Source organism: Oenanthe melanoleuca, chromosome 7, assembly GCF_029582105.1.
Source record: "Oenanthe melanoleuca isolate GR-GAL-2019-014 chromosome 7, OMel1.0, whole genome shotgun sequence".
NCBI classification, from domain to species: domain Eukaryota; kingdom Metazoa; phylum Chordata; class Aves; order Passeriformes; family Muscicapidae; genus Oenanthe; species Oenanthe melanoleuca.
The window spans coordinates 14678690-14697110 of NC_079341.1; the positions used below are offsets into that span (position 1 = coordinate 14678690).

General features: G+C 37.4%; 1 protein-coding gene across 6 annotated transcripts in view; it reads left to right on the plus strand.

Moving 5' to 3' along the window:
• Nucleotides 1-18421, plus strand: part of ZNF385B (zinc finger protein 385B) — a 144402-nt gene that overhangs the window by 96757 nt on the left and 29224 nt on the right. For all 6 annotated transcript variants that reach the window (XM_056496737.1, XM_056496738.1, XM_056496742.1 and 3 more), the window contains one exon: nt 12918-13028. In XM_056496737.1, the coding sequence (XP_056352712.1) occupies nt 12918-13028 (111 nt within the window). The remainder of the gene's footprint in view (nt 1-12917; nt 13029-18421) is intronic.

An 18421-nucleotide genomic window follows, 5' to 3' on the forward strand; every position in this document is an offset into this window, starting at 1 on the left:
AAAAGAAATATCTACCCCAGTCATATTTTATTTTCTTGATTGAATTGTGTGATTTAGTTTAAGCTGTCTCCCTTTTGCTTCTCTTTAAATCATTAATAGTTCTAAATATGCTGTGGATGTATGTATAGTAATTGCCAATTCATGCCCCAATTAAATTTGTCTTTGTTCATTAAGACTTATTATATAGGGAAAATTATTTGGGGAATGATTGTACTAACTCACTGGATACATATCTTTATTCCTCCGTAAGGGAATAAAACTCTTCTGTTTCACAGCTTGGCCAGAAGGGGATTTTGTAAGGGCAGGATGAAGGATTCTAAGCAAAGAGGTATTGCAGAATAGGTGCTGTCTTCCCTGGTCTTTTCATATCAGCAGCAAGTAGTTTTGTCAGAACAGCAGAGGCATGATAGGACTGACAGAGTCTGAACCTGAGATGCTGCATGGGAAGGACACACACACTGAAATGAAATGCTGCACTAGTGGATCCAAGGGTGACATCATGTTTGTCCTGACATCAAGTTCCAAATGGTCCTGCTCAATACCCCTCTGTCTGAAATGCAGAGCTTGAATCAAATTATTCAACTATTATTACTTAAAATGTTCTTGTTTATAAAAAATTTGGAATCATCATTAGAGGAACTTCCCAAATTGGTACTTCCAGTTTGGGATGGATGTGGACCAGAAGGTATTGTTTAAGCAGAGTTCTTTTTCAGCATGCTAAAATGACTCTAAAGACACCTTAACAGGTTAACAACTTGTATATTCATTACATTTAAAAATATGTAAGTCAAGTATATAGCCAATGGAAATTAAAGTTTGCAAAGTTTGCTGTAACCCCTATTGTGGGTTTATTATAACATAATCTTGATTTTTTACACTTGCTGGCTTCCACCACACATCTTTACCTCCTGTACCATTCTTTCTCTAAACCTCCCTGATCCTTTATCTCCTGTCATCCACCTTGTGTGCTGAATGATGAAAGAATACTTTGTGATCACATCATGGTACACCTGCTAAAGTGACTGAAAGCCAGGATTTATTTTGCAAGATCAAGATCACTTCATGATCACTGTCTTCATCTCCCTGAATAAAGTTTGTGTACTCCCCAAAAAACGAAATCTCAAAACTCCAGCATTTTCTGCCATGTCCTGAAATGAGAGCAGCACTACGTGATTCACATTTAGTTGAAGTGGTACAGCCAGGGACCTGTCAGTCTGCACAAAAACATTATCAGCAGCTTCTCAGATTCTATCATCATAGAAAATAATCAGCAATTCATATGCTTCTTTCAGAGTTTGTTATGGCCTCAGGGGTAATCAAAGATTAGAGCATCTCTTGTAGCTTTCACATTAGTGAAACATTTTGCATCTAACTAGCCCATGATTGGTTTCTAAATGCTAGTTCATACCCTTCACGTTTTGGAGGACACATGGGTTAATGTGGCCTAGTTATTGCTCCAGTGTCTTATTTCTCTTCAAGTAGCTTTATGCTGATTCTTTATATTAGAGTTCTCTCAGTCCCCTTGCAAAGTGGACCAGAGATATTTTACATCTGCCAGTGAAGGTGAGCCAGCTGGAATGTGCTACAGGAAGGGGAGAGGAGCTGACTAGTAACTTAGTCAGAAATTTCTGACTCTTCTCCAACGTTAGCCCTGCCTGGACTAAGTATCCCTGGCCTACCCCCAAGACAACACTGGGAGGAACTAATTTTCCCTTTCCTCTTCTGCATTTTCAGTTATTACTCACATTTTTATTTGCTGCCTATCTCTCTCTCATTTGAAGGGCCCACTAATCACCAAGGCAGAAGCTGAGTTCAGCAGATAACAGCTCAGGGCACCCCTGTCACCAGCTTCACTCGCCCCTCTGTGCCAAGTGCCTCTTCTGCCTTTGGCAGGACACTGCGGCTTGGGAGCTTTCTCTTTCTTAGCAGGGTCTGAATTCAGCCACTTAACACCCTGCTGCAGTGCCAGAGAGTGCTTTGCACCCAGGATTGTACATGGCAGGAACAGATTACAAACACAGCCAGCTGGACGTTGCCAACCCGTTATCTACCGTCCTTTTTATCCAAGTACCCTGTCCCTGTGCTCTGATTTCCCCTTTTCCCTTTCATGGAGTGCTGGAGGGAAGTGACCTTTTCTGGTCCTCTCTATCTACTTCAGAGAGGAGGTGAAATTTTTTAAGAGTCATACTTTACCTTCATTAACCACACAGAAAGGAAATTTAAGCAATTGACTGAAGACCAGTGTTTTTCAGGGTAGCTGGATATTTTTCTTGGAGGTTTTTGTTGGTTGGGGTTTCTTTAATTAAGAAATTGTAAAGTTTTTCTTACAAACCTCTTATAACCTTTATAGTCATGCAGGCACACAAGGACTTCAGGTTTGCCTTCTGTTCCTCTTTTGAAAACTTAAAAAAATTCCTATTTCACTTTTAGTTGTTACGGATATAAAAGTTCATGCTTCTCAAGTCATAGCCAGAATCATCCAGTTCACAATGTGAGGAGTCATCCTACTGCCATTTATTAAGGAAATAAAAAATAAGTACTAGGTATTTTCTGAGATACAGGTGAGGAAAGCAGAAGTTAAGGGACCATATAACAAAGCCCAGATTCTGCCAGCACAGATCTCTGTTCTGTGGCTAGGCTTTGCTGTCTCTTGTCCAAGTACCTGGCTACAGAGCCTCTTTTCTCTCCATGCCATCATTTTCTCAATTTTCTGTAGTCCCTTCTCTTTGTTTCCTTAGGTATGTTTTACCAACCAGGAATTCCTCTTTGTCTTTCTACAGCTTTGAGGCAAAACAGCAGAGAACTCTTTTCAGCTATGGTAGGAGTTTTTGGAAAAATTCTTCCCAGCCTGTGAAAGCCCTGAAAAAAATGTTTATTGAAGGTGGTACACTTTTCCCACAAAATAATTGAGTCTTTTCCCAAAACTTCCAAAAACCTCTGAGCTTGAAGAAAACACCTGGTAAGATACACTGAAATATGAGGAGAAAAGGCTGCCAAAAGCAGGGTGTTGCCAGTTGATTTTTGACAGATTTTTTAGTTTGTGGTATTTTAACAGAAGATGCAAGTTCCCTAGTTCCTGTCAGGAATCTCTCAAAGAGCAGCTCTGTAAAATTGGTGAGCCTAAAAAAGCACTTTTATGCCTCTTTTTCTAGTATATTGTACATGTAATTGTGAGGAGGGGGGGAAGTGTTTATTAAAATAATACAATCAGGCTTGAAGGGAGAATTTCTTCAAACATTAATTGGTAGGTTTTCCTATTGCTTTTCTATTTTTCGAAGAGGAATTGGATGGATGAGCTTCCTTCTCTCAGTTTCCAGGTCAACAGCCAGATAGGGAACCCTGTCTCTGAGGAGAAATTGCACTGACATGCACTGGTGAGGAACAGAAGTCACCAGGTGCAGCCTTTCCCTTCCCCTTTTCAGGAGTCTGGCATCTACCACGTGGATTTTGAAAAATGGTTCCTAAATGGCTGCCTTACATCCATTACTACATGTAAAAGTAATTAGGTCCTCCTAATTCTTTAAAGAAATACAGTTTCTGTGTACAAATCCTACAGTTTGCTGAGTCCTCCAGAAAATCTGGTCCTTCACTATGTGTTTTATATTTTTCTTAACAGAAAGCTTGGAGTTACTCTTTCTAACATTTCACTATATTTATTTCTTTTACTAGTCAGTCAGCACAGGAAAGCTCAGAAGACTTTATCTGCATTGAATTGCTTTCTTCTCAAGTTAGTAGCATGCTCCTGATATAAGAAAGCTTTCTTAAAGGGTCAGGGTTGTTAATCATAAATATTTTAGGCATTAGGTAGCTGAAGGCTGTTTTGCAAATAGACTGTGATTAAAACATCTCCCCTCTGAGCAAGCAGTCACAGAATTGTAGTTTAGGACAAGTAACGTGTTTTACCACTCTGCTTGCAAAGATTTTGCTAGTTCCTAATTACAAACCCAAGTTCTACAAGTGCCAAGCAAAATTCTAGAGCAGCTTTAGAGAAAAGTAATCCTCCATAAGTCTGATGAAGTGGCTGCTTTTGCAGTATCCTGGCTGTACATGGTGAGCTTTCCTGCCCTGCCTTAGACCTTTGTCACATTGTTCCTTGCAAAACTGAGAATTTCTGCAATGATTATTAGTTAATATACTATTAAAATGTAGGTAAAATTTAATTCTTGTCATACTCATTCCTTTGTATATTGTATTCTTTTAATCTAAATACAGTCAATGTCATGACAATCTGAAGGTACTGTGTGGCAATTTAAAGCTGCACTGTGAAACTTATCTTTCCTTTGCAAGCCTGGAAACCAACACCACCCATGTTTGGAGCACCAACCAGCTCATTTCAAGTAACAGAGCAAGGCTGGTTTGAAGAGCTGTGCCTTTCAGACCATTCTTCTCTAATTCAGTCTGCCCATTTCCACTGTGAACTTCATCTGCCTCCCCAAGTTACTATGGGGAAAGAAGATCTCGTTTCTTGCCCATGTATTTTTTAGACAAGACGGGTTTCTACCTGGCTTTGTTTCTTATTTCCTTAAATTTAAAGAAAAACATCCCCACCAAACATAAAGAAAAAACCCAAACCAACATTGATATCACATTAAGTTTCAGAACAGGCTTAATTAGAAGAATCCTTTAAAGATTCGTAATTAAAGTTTTTTTTAATCAAAAGCATTTTGAAGTTTGTTTGTGTAGTGTATGTTGTTGATGAAAAATCTGAAACAAAAGCAAGAAGAACAAACCCAAATCAGAAATATCATTATTAATTTTTAATTGAAAATGGCCTTATTTCTTATATACAGTGAGAAGCAGAAGACAGCTGTGAAAATAGTTAGGCAATCTTGGTTCTGATTTGCTTCTCATTTATATTTAGTTACTTTATATCTTCACACTCAAGTGTCTATATACACATGAATTTTATCCTCTTATTAGTTTGTTGTGTTTTTTTTCAATATGTGAAAAGTAATGATATTAATTTATTGTGGAAGACTAGATTTCTTGTGTCTTTATTCTCTCCTGTGCACAGAATTAATCAAAAGCTCTGAATTTGTCCTTAATCTCTCAGCATAGTTCAGAACTGTAGTGGAAATCCAACTGTACCTAATGCAATACCATTCTTCTTTGTGTTTTGGTGTTCTGGAGCAGACTGGGAGCAGGAAAACTCATCAAAACTTAGAGCAGACTTTAAAGTAGAAAGGGGTCATAGCTGAGGACCATCTCAAAGATGAAAGGAAAAATCAGGAATCTTGTTTACCCCTTGTGCAATCTAAGCTCTTTTTCTGAGTACAAACTCTTAGGCTTAAATCTTTTGGCAGGATTTTGCTGAAAGATACTTTTTTGTATTATTTTACCTATTTATATTATTTTACTGCCAGTTGGTAATAGGTATTGTAACAGGAATAGTTTTGCTCTCAGAGTATTTTATTGGTTTGCTTTTCAGCAAGTCTCAAACTACAGTATGGTTTTATTTTTTGCTGGATCTGAAGGCAAGACAGTAATGTTTTTTTGATTAGCTGGACACAGCTGAGTGCTCTGAAAAACAGCAGCTTTAATAATAAATAGCAGTTATATAACACCTTCTATCAGATGATTTTAACATGTTATTTAGACCTTTCAGCTTTTTTTATGGGGTTGCAAATATTTTTATCTCCATTTTAAAAATTAGTAATATAAGGCTCAGATGAAACTACTCATATACAGTTAAACCTGTGAGCCAGCATAGCCACAGAGGGAAAGAAAAATCTCTTACTCCTTGACCATTAGCTTAACCGTTGGATTTGGACTTCACTCTTTTTCTCAGGTTTGGTCTGTCATGGTCCCATCAGTTCATTTTTCAGATACAAATCATTGCACAATGGTAGAATAGTAATGTGAATGGATTAAAAAAAAAAAAAGCTGCCCAATACTTAAATCTGGTTCAATTTCATATAAAAAAGAAGCACTGAGCCACAGGGAAAAAAAAAAAAAACAAACCGAAGATAAAAAGCCACTTGCTTTTTTTACTGATTCTCTGTTTGTTTGGTGGGAATTCTCTTTTATCCTAAAACATTCTCAGCAGCTTTGTTTCTTTATTTCACCCACAAAAGTCTCCTATCTTGTCTGGAGCAGAAAATTTGACAATTTTACCATAAAGGTTAAATCTATTTCTGGTGCTCTCATAACAAACTCAATCCTTTCATGTATTTATATACTTGCTTGAGAATAAGCCTTAGAAGGAACAGAAACCAGATTTAGAATTTCTTTTTTTTTTTCCTGTGGTGTCTTATTAATTTTTTCTTTTGGTCAAGTACTTCTATAGGAATCAAATATCACATTTTCATAATCTTTTACAAACAGATTTCTAAAACAGTAAACAGCAGTGGTATTTATTTTTCAGAAAATTCTGAAAATTTGTGACTAAGACTATCCTGATTATGAATTATTATTAAGTGAATTACAGCAAGATTTTTGGTTTGTTTTAAGATACTTGCTGGCTGATAACACTGACTAGTAGTAGAGAGAGGAGGTCACAGCTATCACAGCCACTGTTTTCCTCAGGGAGGTTGGAGCTTGCTGCCAGATTGAGGGGACAGACAAACACAGTGAGAAGTCACATTCAGAGGGATTTGTCTTCAGAGTACAATGTTGTTGTTGTATTTTAGGAATCATGTGTAAAGGAAGGGAGATGCTAGTCCCTGTGGTCTGAATTCTTTCTTAGTGGATGCTTATGTTTTTCTGCACTTGGGAAAATACATCTACTCAGCATTTTTAAAAGAAAAAAGTAAAATCATGGACTCTCTGAAACCTGACTATGGTTTCTCTGAGATCCAGATTTCATGCTCTGTGTAAATGTGCTATGTGTAAGTGCATTGAGAGAGGCTCCTTAGAAAAAGAGTGAATAAACAACACTTGGACCACAGGATGACAGTTAAAGAAAAACACCTATATAATGTTGTAATTTAATTATTCTTTTTGTTTAATGAAGTATTTACAAAAGTCTCAAAATCTGCTGTTAATCTGAGTCACCCCTGGTTTGCTTATTGGCCATTTACACCTGCTTGTTTTTTGAGAACCCCAAAAATGTTGTGAAGAGCATAGGGACAGAGGTGTAAGGAGGTAGTGTTTAGAGAGCTGCAGGCTCACTCTACAGGAATACATCTCTGCAGACACTCTGTGCTACTCAAGGAGAGCTGATGCACAGGGAATATTGATGGCTTTCCTGCAAGAAAAGAAAGTTGTTCACATCACAGGGTGATTTATGTTGGAAAAGACCCTTAAGATCCTTGTGTTCAGCTGTTAATGCAGCACTGCCAGGTTTACAACTGAACCATATCCCTCAATGCCTCATGTACACGTCTTCTTAACATCTCCAGGGATGGAGACTCCACCACTTCCCTGGGCAATGCTACAGTGCTTGATAATCCTTTCAGTAATACATCTCTCCTTGTATCCAATCTATGCCTCCCCTGGTACAACCTTCCTCTTGTCCTGTCACTTGTTACCTGGGAAAAGATAGTGACACTCACCTTGCTACAAACTCCTTTCAGGTGGAGCTCCATCAGTAGAACTGACACAAGTGTTCTGGTGATGCAAAATAAGCATAATAAAATAATGAAATGTATAATAGAATTGCAATGAATTGAGCACTAAATTATGCTTAGAATTAGTCAAATGAGAAATATGTTCCTTGTTGGAGCAAAGGCAGCACAAATGTGGAGAGAGCAGATTTTTGCTGGTTTGTGTTGGCCAAGCATGCCAAGCATTACATCACAATGTTAATATTTCTGATTTTGTGCTGGGCATTTTAAATATGTGCTTTGCTGAGTGTGTGTATTCACTTCTGTCACTCTTTTAGTCATTGTAATATGTACAGTTATGGTAGGGGGTTGTGTGTATCTGGCAGAATTTATGATAAGCTTCAGTGTGTGATTATTCTCCACAGAGGCAGTGTGCTTAGCTTTCATAGCAGCTGGAGCACAAACACATGAGGAGTTACAGACCTTAATTTAGATGTTGCAGTGGTAATTTATAGATGCCAGTGTTGTTTTTTTCTGGAGGGAAATACTGGATTATATTATCAGTTTGTTCTACTTATGGTTTAAAACTTTTCTTTATCAGAGCAGACCAGCACAGTATGCTTAAGGCCACTCTGTGTTTTTCAGAAGCTGATTATGCCTGCTGGTTAAGTGACACTTAGTTACATCTCTTATCCCCACAACCAATATTATGTTTTCAAAAGCTTGTCTAACAGTTAACTCTATATTTGACCCAAGAGTTACATCTTGTTAAGAGGTAACAGGGCATACATTGCCAGCCACAATTTTAAACCTTACTCAGGTTTAAGTTATGCTTCTGTTAGGAAAAAACAGCACTTACCTCCTCTCAGAATCATTGCAGTTTATTTCTGAGGCTCACAAATTGGTGTTTTTAGAGTCTGCTGTGTATGAAGAGATCTTTCAAAATAACCAGAACTGCAGTTTCACCAAACACATTTGTTTTTTTCTCTTCTTCCTGTGCCTAATTTCATGTCTCTTTCCTTTCCCAAGAGAAAGAATCTGTGGTACCATGATATACAGCAGGGCAGGGAGAGTTTCTGGTAGCAAGAATAAGATAATTCAAGGGTGAAATTCTTGAACTTCTGATGATAAGGTGTAACAGCTCATCTAAAACTACCTTTGTACCTGAGGACTAAAAGGTGGGAGATACGATGCAAGTTTTTAAAACCCGTTCTGCAGAGAATGAAAGGGGTTTTTTACCAGGCAAATGAACAGGTACTTCAGTAAGAACAATATAGTAGAATACTTCATCCTATAAACTGCCAGTTAAGTGTCAACATAATTCCTTTGTAAAGATAAATCCCTCTTTACAAGCCTGTTTATAGGCTTGTCAACATGTGAATAAGGATGTTTAAATCTACATAGGCTGAGTTAATAACAAGGTTTTTCACAAAACTCCTTGGCAAAGATTTTTCAAGAAAACTGAATTGGCATGAGGAGATTCTTACAGGACAAAAAGCTGCTTGGAGGTAAGTGAGATGAGGAAATTTGCTATTGACAAAGTTCTCCAAGGTAGTGAGGACTAAGAAAAACCACAAAAATTTTGGAAGACCTTGATGACACTGACAAACCAGACAATAATGGTTGGTAGAGTTACATCTAGATATTTCTAAAGTGAGGCACATGGAAGCAAAATTCACAAAACTTGACATAGAAAGTAGTGTGCTAGGAATTGGCCATCAAGACTTGGGAGTGAGAGCTCAGGTTTGTAACAGTGGTTTCTTGAAAACATCAGCTCAGAGTTCAGTACTGATCTATCCAGAGCATTTTATGTGGTTCCTGTCCATATCTTCAATATATTTTTGGTGGAATTGAGATGGGCAACAAAAATGTAGAAAGGAATGGAATAATTCCCATATACAGAATGACTGAGTAGCACAGTGATAACTTGGGATGTGGTACAAGTCTTATAAAATTGAATTTTTTAAAAGTATATTTCAACAAAAGTAATTATTTCTTGGCACTGAAGACTATAGCATTGGAAGTGCATTCAAAGGGTGCAGACTGGTTTACATCAGTTTCAGGGGTAACTATGCAAGAAAAAAAATCACTGAAATTCAAATACACAGAAAAGACCTGAGTCCAGAAAAATTTTGGTGGGAAGATATGAGAAAGCAGTAGGAAGTACAATTTCTGTGCTGCCCCTTTTCTTTCCTGTCCATTTCTACACTTGTATTTTCTAGGTGCCTTTAAAGTTGTTGCAAATCTCAGTAGTTGTAGAGTATTTCTGTCTGAATTCTCTTAATCCTTGCTTGCTTTGAAAGTTTGGATGGTTGTAACGGAATCATTGCAAAAAGATAGTATCTTCAACTTTTTTGGAAAGGCATTTTAAAATTTAACTTTTTATTAAACCAATCAAAATAGGAGAACAATACTAACAAGTTGTTAAACCTAGTTATGACTACCAGTGTACTATGAATTGCTTTGTTAAATCTCCCTGTAGCATAAAACAGTGTAGTGCAGATTTTTATTTGAATTTGTGGTAGCTGTTAGCTTCTGTTATTATTTTGTTTTATAGATCTGGTTCTTAAATACTGGTGCTCCCCACTGGGCACACTATGCTGCATCATTTCCTAATAAATACCTCAACAAATAACTCTCTCCCTCTTTTCTACTCCCTCCCTGCCTGCAGTGAAGAGGATGATTTTGCGTAGGGATCTAAGATCAGTTTACCCTGAAGCATTAATCTTCTGACAGAGAGATACTATTTTATTTTTCCAGCGTGCTGTAATCCACCCCAGTTTCTGATCCATTTCAAGCGTATTAATTGTTAATGTTGCACTTCTTGAATTCTAACCGTGAGCAGCCTGCATGCAGGGCTCGGCTTAGGGGGGGATCATTACCCACTCCCCTGGGGATCACGAGTGGTGCTTTCTGCAGGCAGCATCAGCTGTATTGCTTTGGTGGATTTTTGTCCTTGGGCTGCTGCATCTGTTTGAAGCTGGGACGTGGTGCACAGCCTGCACTGTGTGCCTGTGGAGTGCCTTGGATTGTTATTTGGAATGCACAGAGGAGTCATTGATCGCTGCTTCTTCCCTTTCTGGTTTTTCTAAACGGGTCTGCAGGCTCTTGTGGGTATTTTTGCTGTTTCACCGATCTCAGACACTCCAAATGGTTGAGGTACTTTTGAACATTACTCTTTTTTTCTGGATTAACTGATTAACACTCCTGTTTTACATTTCAGTTTAAATACTATCTTCCATTTAAGAAAGAATCCAACCAACTCTTCTCTAATAATACAGCAGTATTTTAACATGTATATATAATAAATGTAACAATATATATTGATTGTCATATCAATTATAAAGTGGATGCTCAAAAAACTTTTAATCTGCATGTAAAACTTTGATAGACTATATAGGGCAATGCCATAAATGGTACAAGTGAGAAAAAGGATTTTTTTGTTGTGTTTTAGGCTTTTAGACTTTGAATTCTAACTATGTCCTAGAAATAGAAGAAACAGGTAACAAGGGCATGTAATTCAGGTTTTTGTTTTGGTTTTTTTTTTGGGTTTTTTTTTTTTTTTGTCACAATTCACTGTAACAACAATGCATCATTAAATAATTCAGTAGATCATTCCAGATGAAGTAGTTTTACTTTTGTATTGTCATGTGGTACCCCTGTGTTAATGAAATACAGGATTTAGTGGCAGAACCCAATAAAAATTAAATTACCTCTCTGGAAAATTTATTACTATTGCCATTTACAAAATCATGCATTTGGTTTAAAATGGATGCAGCAAGAAACATATGTAGCCATTGTCCAAAAAAAAAAAACAAACCAAAACAAACCAGCTGAGATGTTTAATGTTAGGTAATACATTTGGGGAATATCTTCTTAGGCAGATACAATGCAATACATTCTTCTTGAATTCTTTTTTGTATGTGTGTACATATACGTGCAGAAAATCCTCAGTCGTGCAGGCTTCTCTGGAAGTTTAAAATTTGTACTAAGGGAAAATTAAAATCTTCATGTTTAGCAAGTCTGGAGGCAGGTAATTTCCTGTTCTAATTCATCAGTGGATCAGTTACTTTAGCTGTTCTTTTGTAATTTTGTACATCAGCTTAGTACCAAGTGAGTCTTGTGTATCACCTGGGATTAAACAGCCAGGTTTGGTTTCTTCCAATAGTACTTTAAAGGAAAAAGCCATCACTGTGATTGCAAGGCAAGTTTCAAAAAAATGTAACTTTATAAAAAATTAAATTATTTTCTTCTGAACTGGTTGAAAAACAAAATGGGGAAATGAGCACTTATATTTTGTTGTAAACTGCTGGTTTTCCTCCTCTCTACTTCAGAATCCATTGCTTACCTTAGATAAGGATGAGGGACCACACACAGATGCTCATAGGATCATTTGGGTTGGAAGAAGTCTCAGATGTCATCTAGTTCAACATCCTGCTGAGAGCAGAATCAGTTGTGAGACCAGACCAGATATTCTGCTTTTTCTTCAATTAGAAAATTTCCTTTGAGTGTTTTTGCATCAGGAAATTAATCTGTATTCATGTCACCTCAGGAAGAATGACATGTTATGACTCAGCCTTGACACAGTAGCAGTTATAAACTCTGTTTTCTGAACATCCTGTGTCATTCCCCAGGTTCCACAGCATTAACAGCAGAGCACTCTGCAATCCTGAGCATATTCATGACCGACATGAATCCTGATATTTACCAAAGATGTGATCAGTTCTGAGTTCCTGAAAAGGTTCAGTCAAATTTAGGAATAATATATTCAGATTTTTCCCCTGCCCCACATTTTTTTCACTGTTAAAATGTTTTCTGAGACATGCTAACTTTCCTGGTACAAGTGCTGCCTTCATGTTCCTCCTGACTTCAGCCTTCCCATGGGCTCTGTCACTCCTCAGTTCTGCATGGAAATGCTTGGGCATTGCAGCCTCTTTTCCCAGCAAGTGGTACTTGTAACAGAGCCTGCAAAGGACCTCCTTTCACAAAGAGATCTCCAGGAGAAAATATTTTGCTAATATTTATCACTCAAAGGAAAACATGTAGAAATAAATGACAATGACTTCTCAGGGTGCAGAAGTGCCTTCTGTAAGATGTCTGTAGGAACAGTGAGTGATGGTGAGGGGCTTTCATTTGCAATTCAGAGGTGGGAGCAGGACCCTGCAGCCCAGAGGATGTGCAGGGCTGGGGAAAGAAATATTTAGTAACCTGGGGATGACAGCAACAATGAAGCTGCTTTTCTTCACCAGCTTTGGCATGCTACCAATTCCCTAACCTTTGTTAAATCTAATTATTGTGAGGTCTGGAATCTTATTTCTCTTGTTTGTCTTAAAAAATAAAAGAGCTTTCTGCTGGAAGTGTTGTTTTTTGATTTTTCTTCTGTACTCTTAATTGCCCTGAAAAGTTATGAATTGGTTATTGTTTATTCTCCAGATGGATCCTGTGCAAAAAGCAGTCATAAACCATACATTTGGAGTGTCCATTCCCCCAAAGAAGAAACAAGTCATTTCCTGTAATGTCTGCCAGCTTCGTTTTAACTCTGATGTGAGTATTGCCTATTTTGTTCCTTTTTTTTTTTTTTTTTTTTTTTTTTTTTTTTTAATTTGGTGCATTAGGTGTAATTAACATAAATCTCTTTTTCTTAAATAGCTCATTCCAATTCTATCTACATTCTCAGCCTGATGGGTTGGTATTTTGTCCACTCAGAGGCAGAAGTCCACAGAGCATGATCTCTTAATTTTCTTGGATAGCTCTGGCATGATATCCAATGCCCCATCCATAGGTGAGACCCCATTTGATGGTACAATAACCTTCAAGAGGTATTGCAAAAAGGAATGTTTGCCTGAGTTTTTTATTTTTTTAAAGGAGGTGAAGCAGAAAAGCTTCCCAGTGAGTTCTCCAGGTCATATTTGCTTTTATTCCAGAAGAAATAGCTTTTCTTGTTGTTTGTATGTCCTTGCTGATAGGTCTTTCAATTTCTGAATAGAGTCACTTTTCCAATAACTTTCATTTATAATAAATATAAACACTTAGTTCTAGCTGTCATTTGGAAAATGAGAAATTCAAAGGAACTGTTTCCTGGAGGTAATTTTTAAAAAAAAATCATTACAAAAGAGTACACTGGTATTTTAAAACTATATAACTATTTAATGTTTTTTCCTAAGTAGCTTGAAAATTAAAGAAATTCAAGGACACTATATCTAAGAAAAATATGACCTTTGATAGTTAAGGAGTATATATTTATTCCTGGAGACCTTTAATGATGTCATTAAGTTAATAAAAATAAACCCAAACTCCCAGATTATTTTTTTTTTTAATCTCGATGGTAAGAACAAATTCCTGAGTGATGTGTTAATATTATATCTTTTTCTGCCATAAATTTGGTCTCAGAAACCTCCTCAAAGCCTTTGAGTATTTTGTGCTCCTAGGGATGTGCAGTAAAGCACCCATACCCATTACCCTGGTTTTCACTTTCTCTGCCTCTAACATTGCACTTTGGAAAGTGTCTTGTAAAGTGTTTTTCCTAGTTTGCTTTTCTTGTCTAGGCTGGTAAGGACTTTGAAGCAGTGCTATCTTAGCTTCAAATTGATTTCTAAATCTGTCATCGTTTGACAAGCTTATTAAACTTCCTTTGAAGTGGCAATATCTGCTTAGTTAACTATCTCAGAAGTCATTATTTTAATTTCAGTTCGCTTGTCTTTCTGCTTTAAGGTTAAGATTTAAGGGGAAAAATATTTTCTGTTCTGATATTTGGTCCAGGTATCTCCTTTTACTGGTTAAATCAAGGAACTTATAACATTTTTAAAAATTTTTTTGGCTTCATGGATCGTGCTCCTGAGGTGGATCCATCACCAGTGGGGCAGCTCAGGCTGTCCTCACTCTTCCCTTTCCTCCTGAGGGCAGGGTCCCTCTGATGATGTGTCCCCAGAAGTCACTCACTTTGTCTGTGCTGACACTCAGGTGGACAAACAGCACTTCAGGCAGAAAAATGGAATCACAACTGAGTGGCTTCAAACAAACAAACAAAAGAGGAGCTGAAATGTTATATCATCTTGCACATCTGTCAACCAAGCAATTTTTCCTGTCTAGACTTGCAAAGTAGAACAAAAGATGCATATCATATTCTGCTTTAAATACTGGCATCACAAAATCATGGCAAATTATAGGCACACTTCTTTTTCCGGGCCAGGTGTATTCAATAGGGTGGTGTGCTCTTTCTTCTTAAATTTGATAAATATATTCAGTTGTAGTTACTAGAAAATATCATAATCCTTTTGAAATGAATGGTTGTAAGGAAGGATGAAGCACCATGACTGTGATATTTTGCATGCTGAATTGCAGCACCTTACTTTCTACAGCAGTTGAGTTTGCCAGGCCATTCACAAACAGCAAAGAAATTTGATTCTGGAAAGTGCTAAGGTTAGAGCAATGTTACAAATACCAGAAGATAATTAAATATAAATCTAATTTCACAATTTTTTCATAACCTCAACGTCCAGGAATATTTGGAGAATGGATCTTCATAGTGCAGTACTTCAATTTTAAAAGCTTTCTAGCCTTTCACTGGGTTGTTTAGCTTCTCCTGAGAAGCTGTACATAAGATTCTAAATTTTTCTTGAGGTTCAGCCATTTAAGCTTAAGAATTACTTATCTGAGCACGTGCTGCATCTTTTTTTCTGAGAATGAGATCCTATTTTCTTTGGATGTTATTCTGGCCTATCCAGATAGACAGCCCCCTCTCCATAACGTGTTATTTGTTATTAATATGTGTTAATTGTTATTGTTTCACTGGGGCAATGGTAGTGGGGTTTCAACCAAGCTCTGCAGACTCACAGTTCTTTCTTAGCTTTTGAAGCTCCTGTGCAGAAATAAAAATTCTGGACTCTGCATGTGTTTTTCTTTTGGTCCCTTTGGACCAAAAATAATGTGAAATTATGCTCAGGGTATGGAATAATCTTTACAATCCATGCTTTGTTTGCTGACTGGGGAAGAAGGGAGTCACATAGGTGTGAACCTTGTAACTGCTGAACCTCTCAGGAAATTGATTCCACCATGCTGCATGCTTTTGAGTAGCCTCTGTTATTCTGCATTAAAACTTCAGTCTAGCACATTGCAGAGCTAGATTTGTTGTACACTCACTCCACATTTGCAGTTGCTTATAACTCTACAAGGCTGGCATAGCTCTTGTTGTTGATAGGCATTTCATGCCTTTGAACTTTCTCTGACCTAAATTATGCAATTAAATGAACTAAAAATGGCAAAATGAAACTAAGAGAGTGTCTTTTTTGGTTGTTTTTTTTTTTTTATTTTTATTCTCCCTAATGAATTTCACTTGCATGGTGTTTGAGGATGCTGACCTCATTCTGGTGGTTTATCAATTGCACAAGAAACACACAGACAGTGGGTATTCATCTGTGAGAAGAACATTTGTTTCCTTGCCTGCAATCTTTTCCTTGTGCTGAGGTGTCTGGGACACCCACAACAGGCTGATTAACTGACAAAGGACACCTGAGGACACGCCAAATTTTATGGGATGCCTGCCTCTAGAACTGTTAGGAGGGAATAGAGAAAGGGCTCTTTCCTAAAATTTTTTAATGATGGTAGATACTGGAAGTCAAGTTGAATTAATTTAGAAATCCCATTTTAGGAATGATAGTGTTATGAGGATTGATAGTTAATTAGTTTGATTAAACAGTATTGTCAATGAGATACTTACTCTAATTTGCATAAACTTCATTCTGTTATGCAGAGGAACATACTCTTTTTGAAAATAGTTTTAAACAAGAAAAAAGCAATATTTTCCATTAACAGTTGCAATTGGATGTGCTTCAGTGCTTTGGAATAAACACAGGTATTTCCATCTTTGCATCAAATTATCAGTAAACACCATGTAACTTTTTCATTTCTTCATGGTGGTGACACAGCATGTGCTCCATGCAGCAATGACTAACGTGTCAATGAAGTTGAAGCTATGGTCTTGTGTTATAATCCAGCTCAGGAAAAAGGAGAAATACTCAGTTATATTTACTACCATGAGAGACTAGGCAGTAGAAGAGGAAGAATCCTCTCCATGGAACAGATTGTGATTGTGAGTCAGATTTTTAGGGTATGTGTTTTCCACCAAGAGGAAGCAAGATATGCTGTAAAAAATCTAGCTTAATCTTTGAAGAAATACTTTTTTTTTTTCTTTTTACGAATTCTGTGATTAATAACATAGGTTTGTATGGTGATAACAATTATATATACCACAGACATTCTAGCAAAACTAAAAATCATTGAGCAAGTGTCCAGGTTCTGCCCAGGACAGGGCTAATTTTTTGCAGTAGCTGGGAGAGGCATGGCCAGATCCTGGAGATTGCTCTACACCACCTCACATCCTTGCTAGGAGTGGACAAAAGGGACTCTCTTTATGAAGGGGTTCCTTCCACTCAGATAAATGTGGCAAATGGAGAAGTCTTGTATTATTTATTGTTGGGAGTTTCTTTTTCTTTTACTTTTTCTTATTAATATTGTTGCTCTTACTGCTCATCTTCTTATCTCATTGCTGTTTCCATTAAATTGTTCTTATATCAACCTGGGATGTTTTTCTTTTGTGCCTCCATTTGGAGGGGGGAAGGGAAGTGACTCATGATTTTAGCTGAAGTATTAATTTGGGGAATACCATATTTAAACCACAACAGTGAGTTTACTGAATACATATGATAGCAGTGAGAGGATCCAGTAGCAAGAGGGCAAGAGGAAAAAATGTATCTTTTTTATCCTATATAGACTTCTTCTCTGCCTACCCCTGGCTCATTCTTTCTTATTCCTTCTGGCCACTAGATGAATCTGCAGCATTTTCCTCAACTGGTGTGTGGCAATAACTGTCTCAGCAGCTGTGGACCTTTGGCCCCAAGATGTCTATTCTGTTATGGCATCTGACACTGTAGATTGCAGCCATAAGGGAAAAGTGAGCTGTAGTTGGAAATATATTTGTTGGTTTCTGCAGAATTGCTTTTTTCTCCTTAACCTGAATCATTACCTTGTATTCAAGTAGTTCCTCTGCTCTTCTCTCCCATTAGTTTTATTTTATTTATTTAGTCTTGATGTTGTTGGGATTGTTTAGCCTAGAGAAAAGGGGGGTGAGGGGTTACCTTATAATTTTCTCTGCTTACCTGAAAGAAGGTTGTAATGAGGTGGGTGTCAGTCTCTTCTTCAGGAAACAAGTGATAGGATGAGAAAAAACTGCTTCAAGTGTGGCCAGGGGAGGCTTAGAATGAATATCAGGAGAACTTTCTTCACCAAAAGGAAGTTGTCAAACTGGAACAGACTGTGCAGGGAGGTGGTGGAGTATAGGGACATGTTTTAGTGGTGAGCACAGCAGTGCTGAGTTAACATTAGAACTTGCTCTTAAAGACCCTTTCCAACCCAGAGGATTCTCTGGTAGTCCACAGAGCTTTGGGAGCTTCAGCACTGTACAATAATGCCAGTACTAATCCATTCCTTTTTTCCAGCAGCCAGGCCACAGTCCAAGCTTGCAAATACATGATGCTGGCAGCCCAAGTGTTATTGTTCTGATTTTTGTTTGATGTGTGCTCTTTGTAAACAGACTTTGTCATCTGTTGATCACACCTAAAATAAGTTTCTGCTTCCCTCTGCACACTTCCTGTTTCTTATAGAAATATCTTTGTCTGTGGTACAGCCTGGTGGGCACCATCTTGTTCATAGGGTATAATTGGATTGAAAACAAACTTGTGTTTGCACAGTGTGTTGCTGTGTGGGCAATGACTGCAAGTCAGCCCTGATTTTTGGTGTCACCTCAAAAATCAGGAGGAAATACCTTGTAGGCATATCAGAAAAACAGATGTAATGATTTGGCATTAAGAGAAAATGAAGGTCAGATTATTGTTGATTGCATTTAAAGCTAATAAAAATGATGAGATGTTAGTCCTCACCTT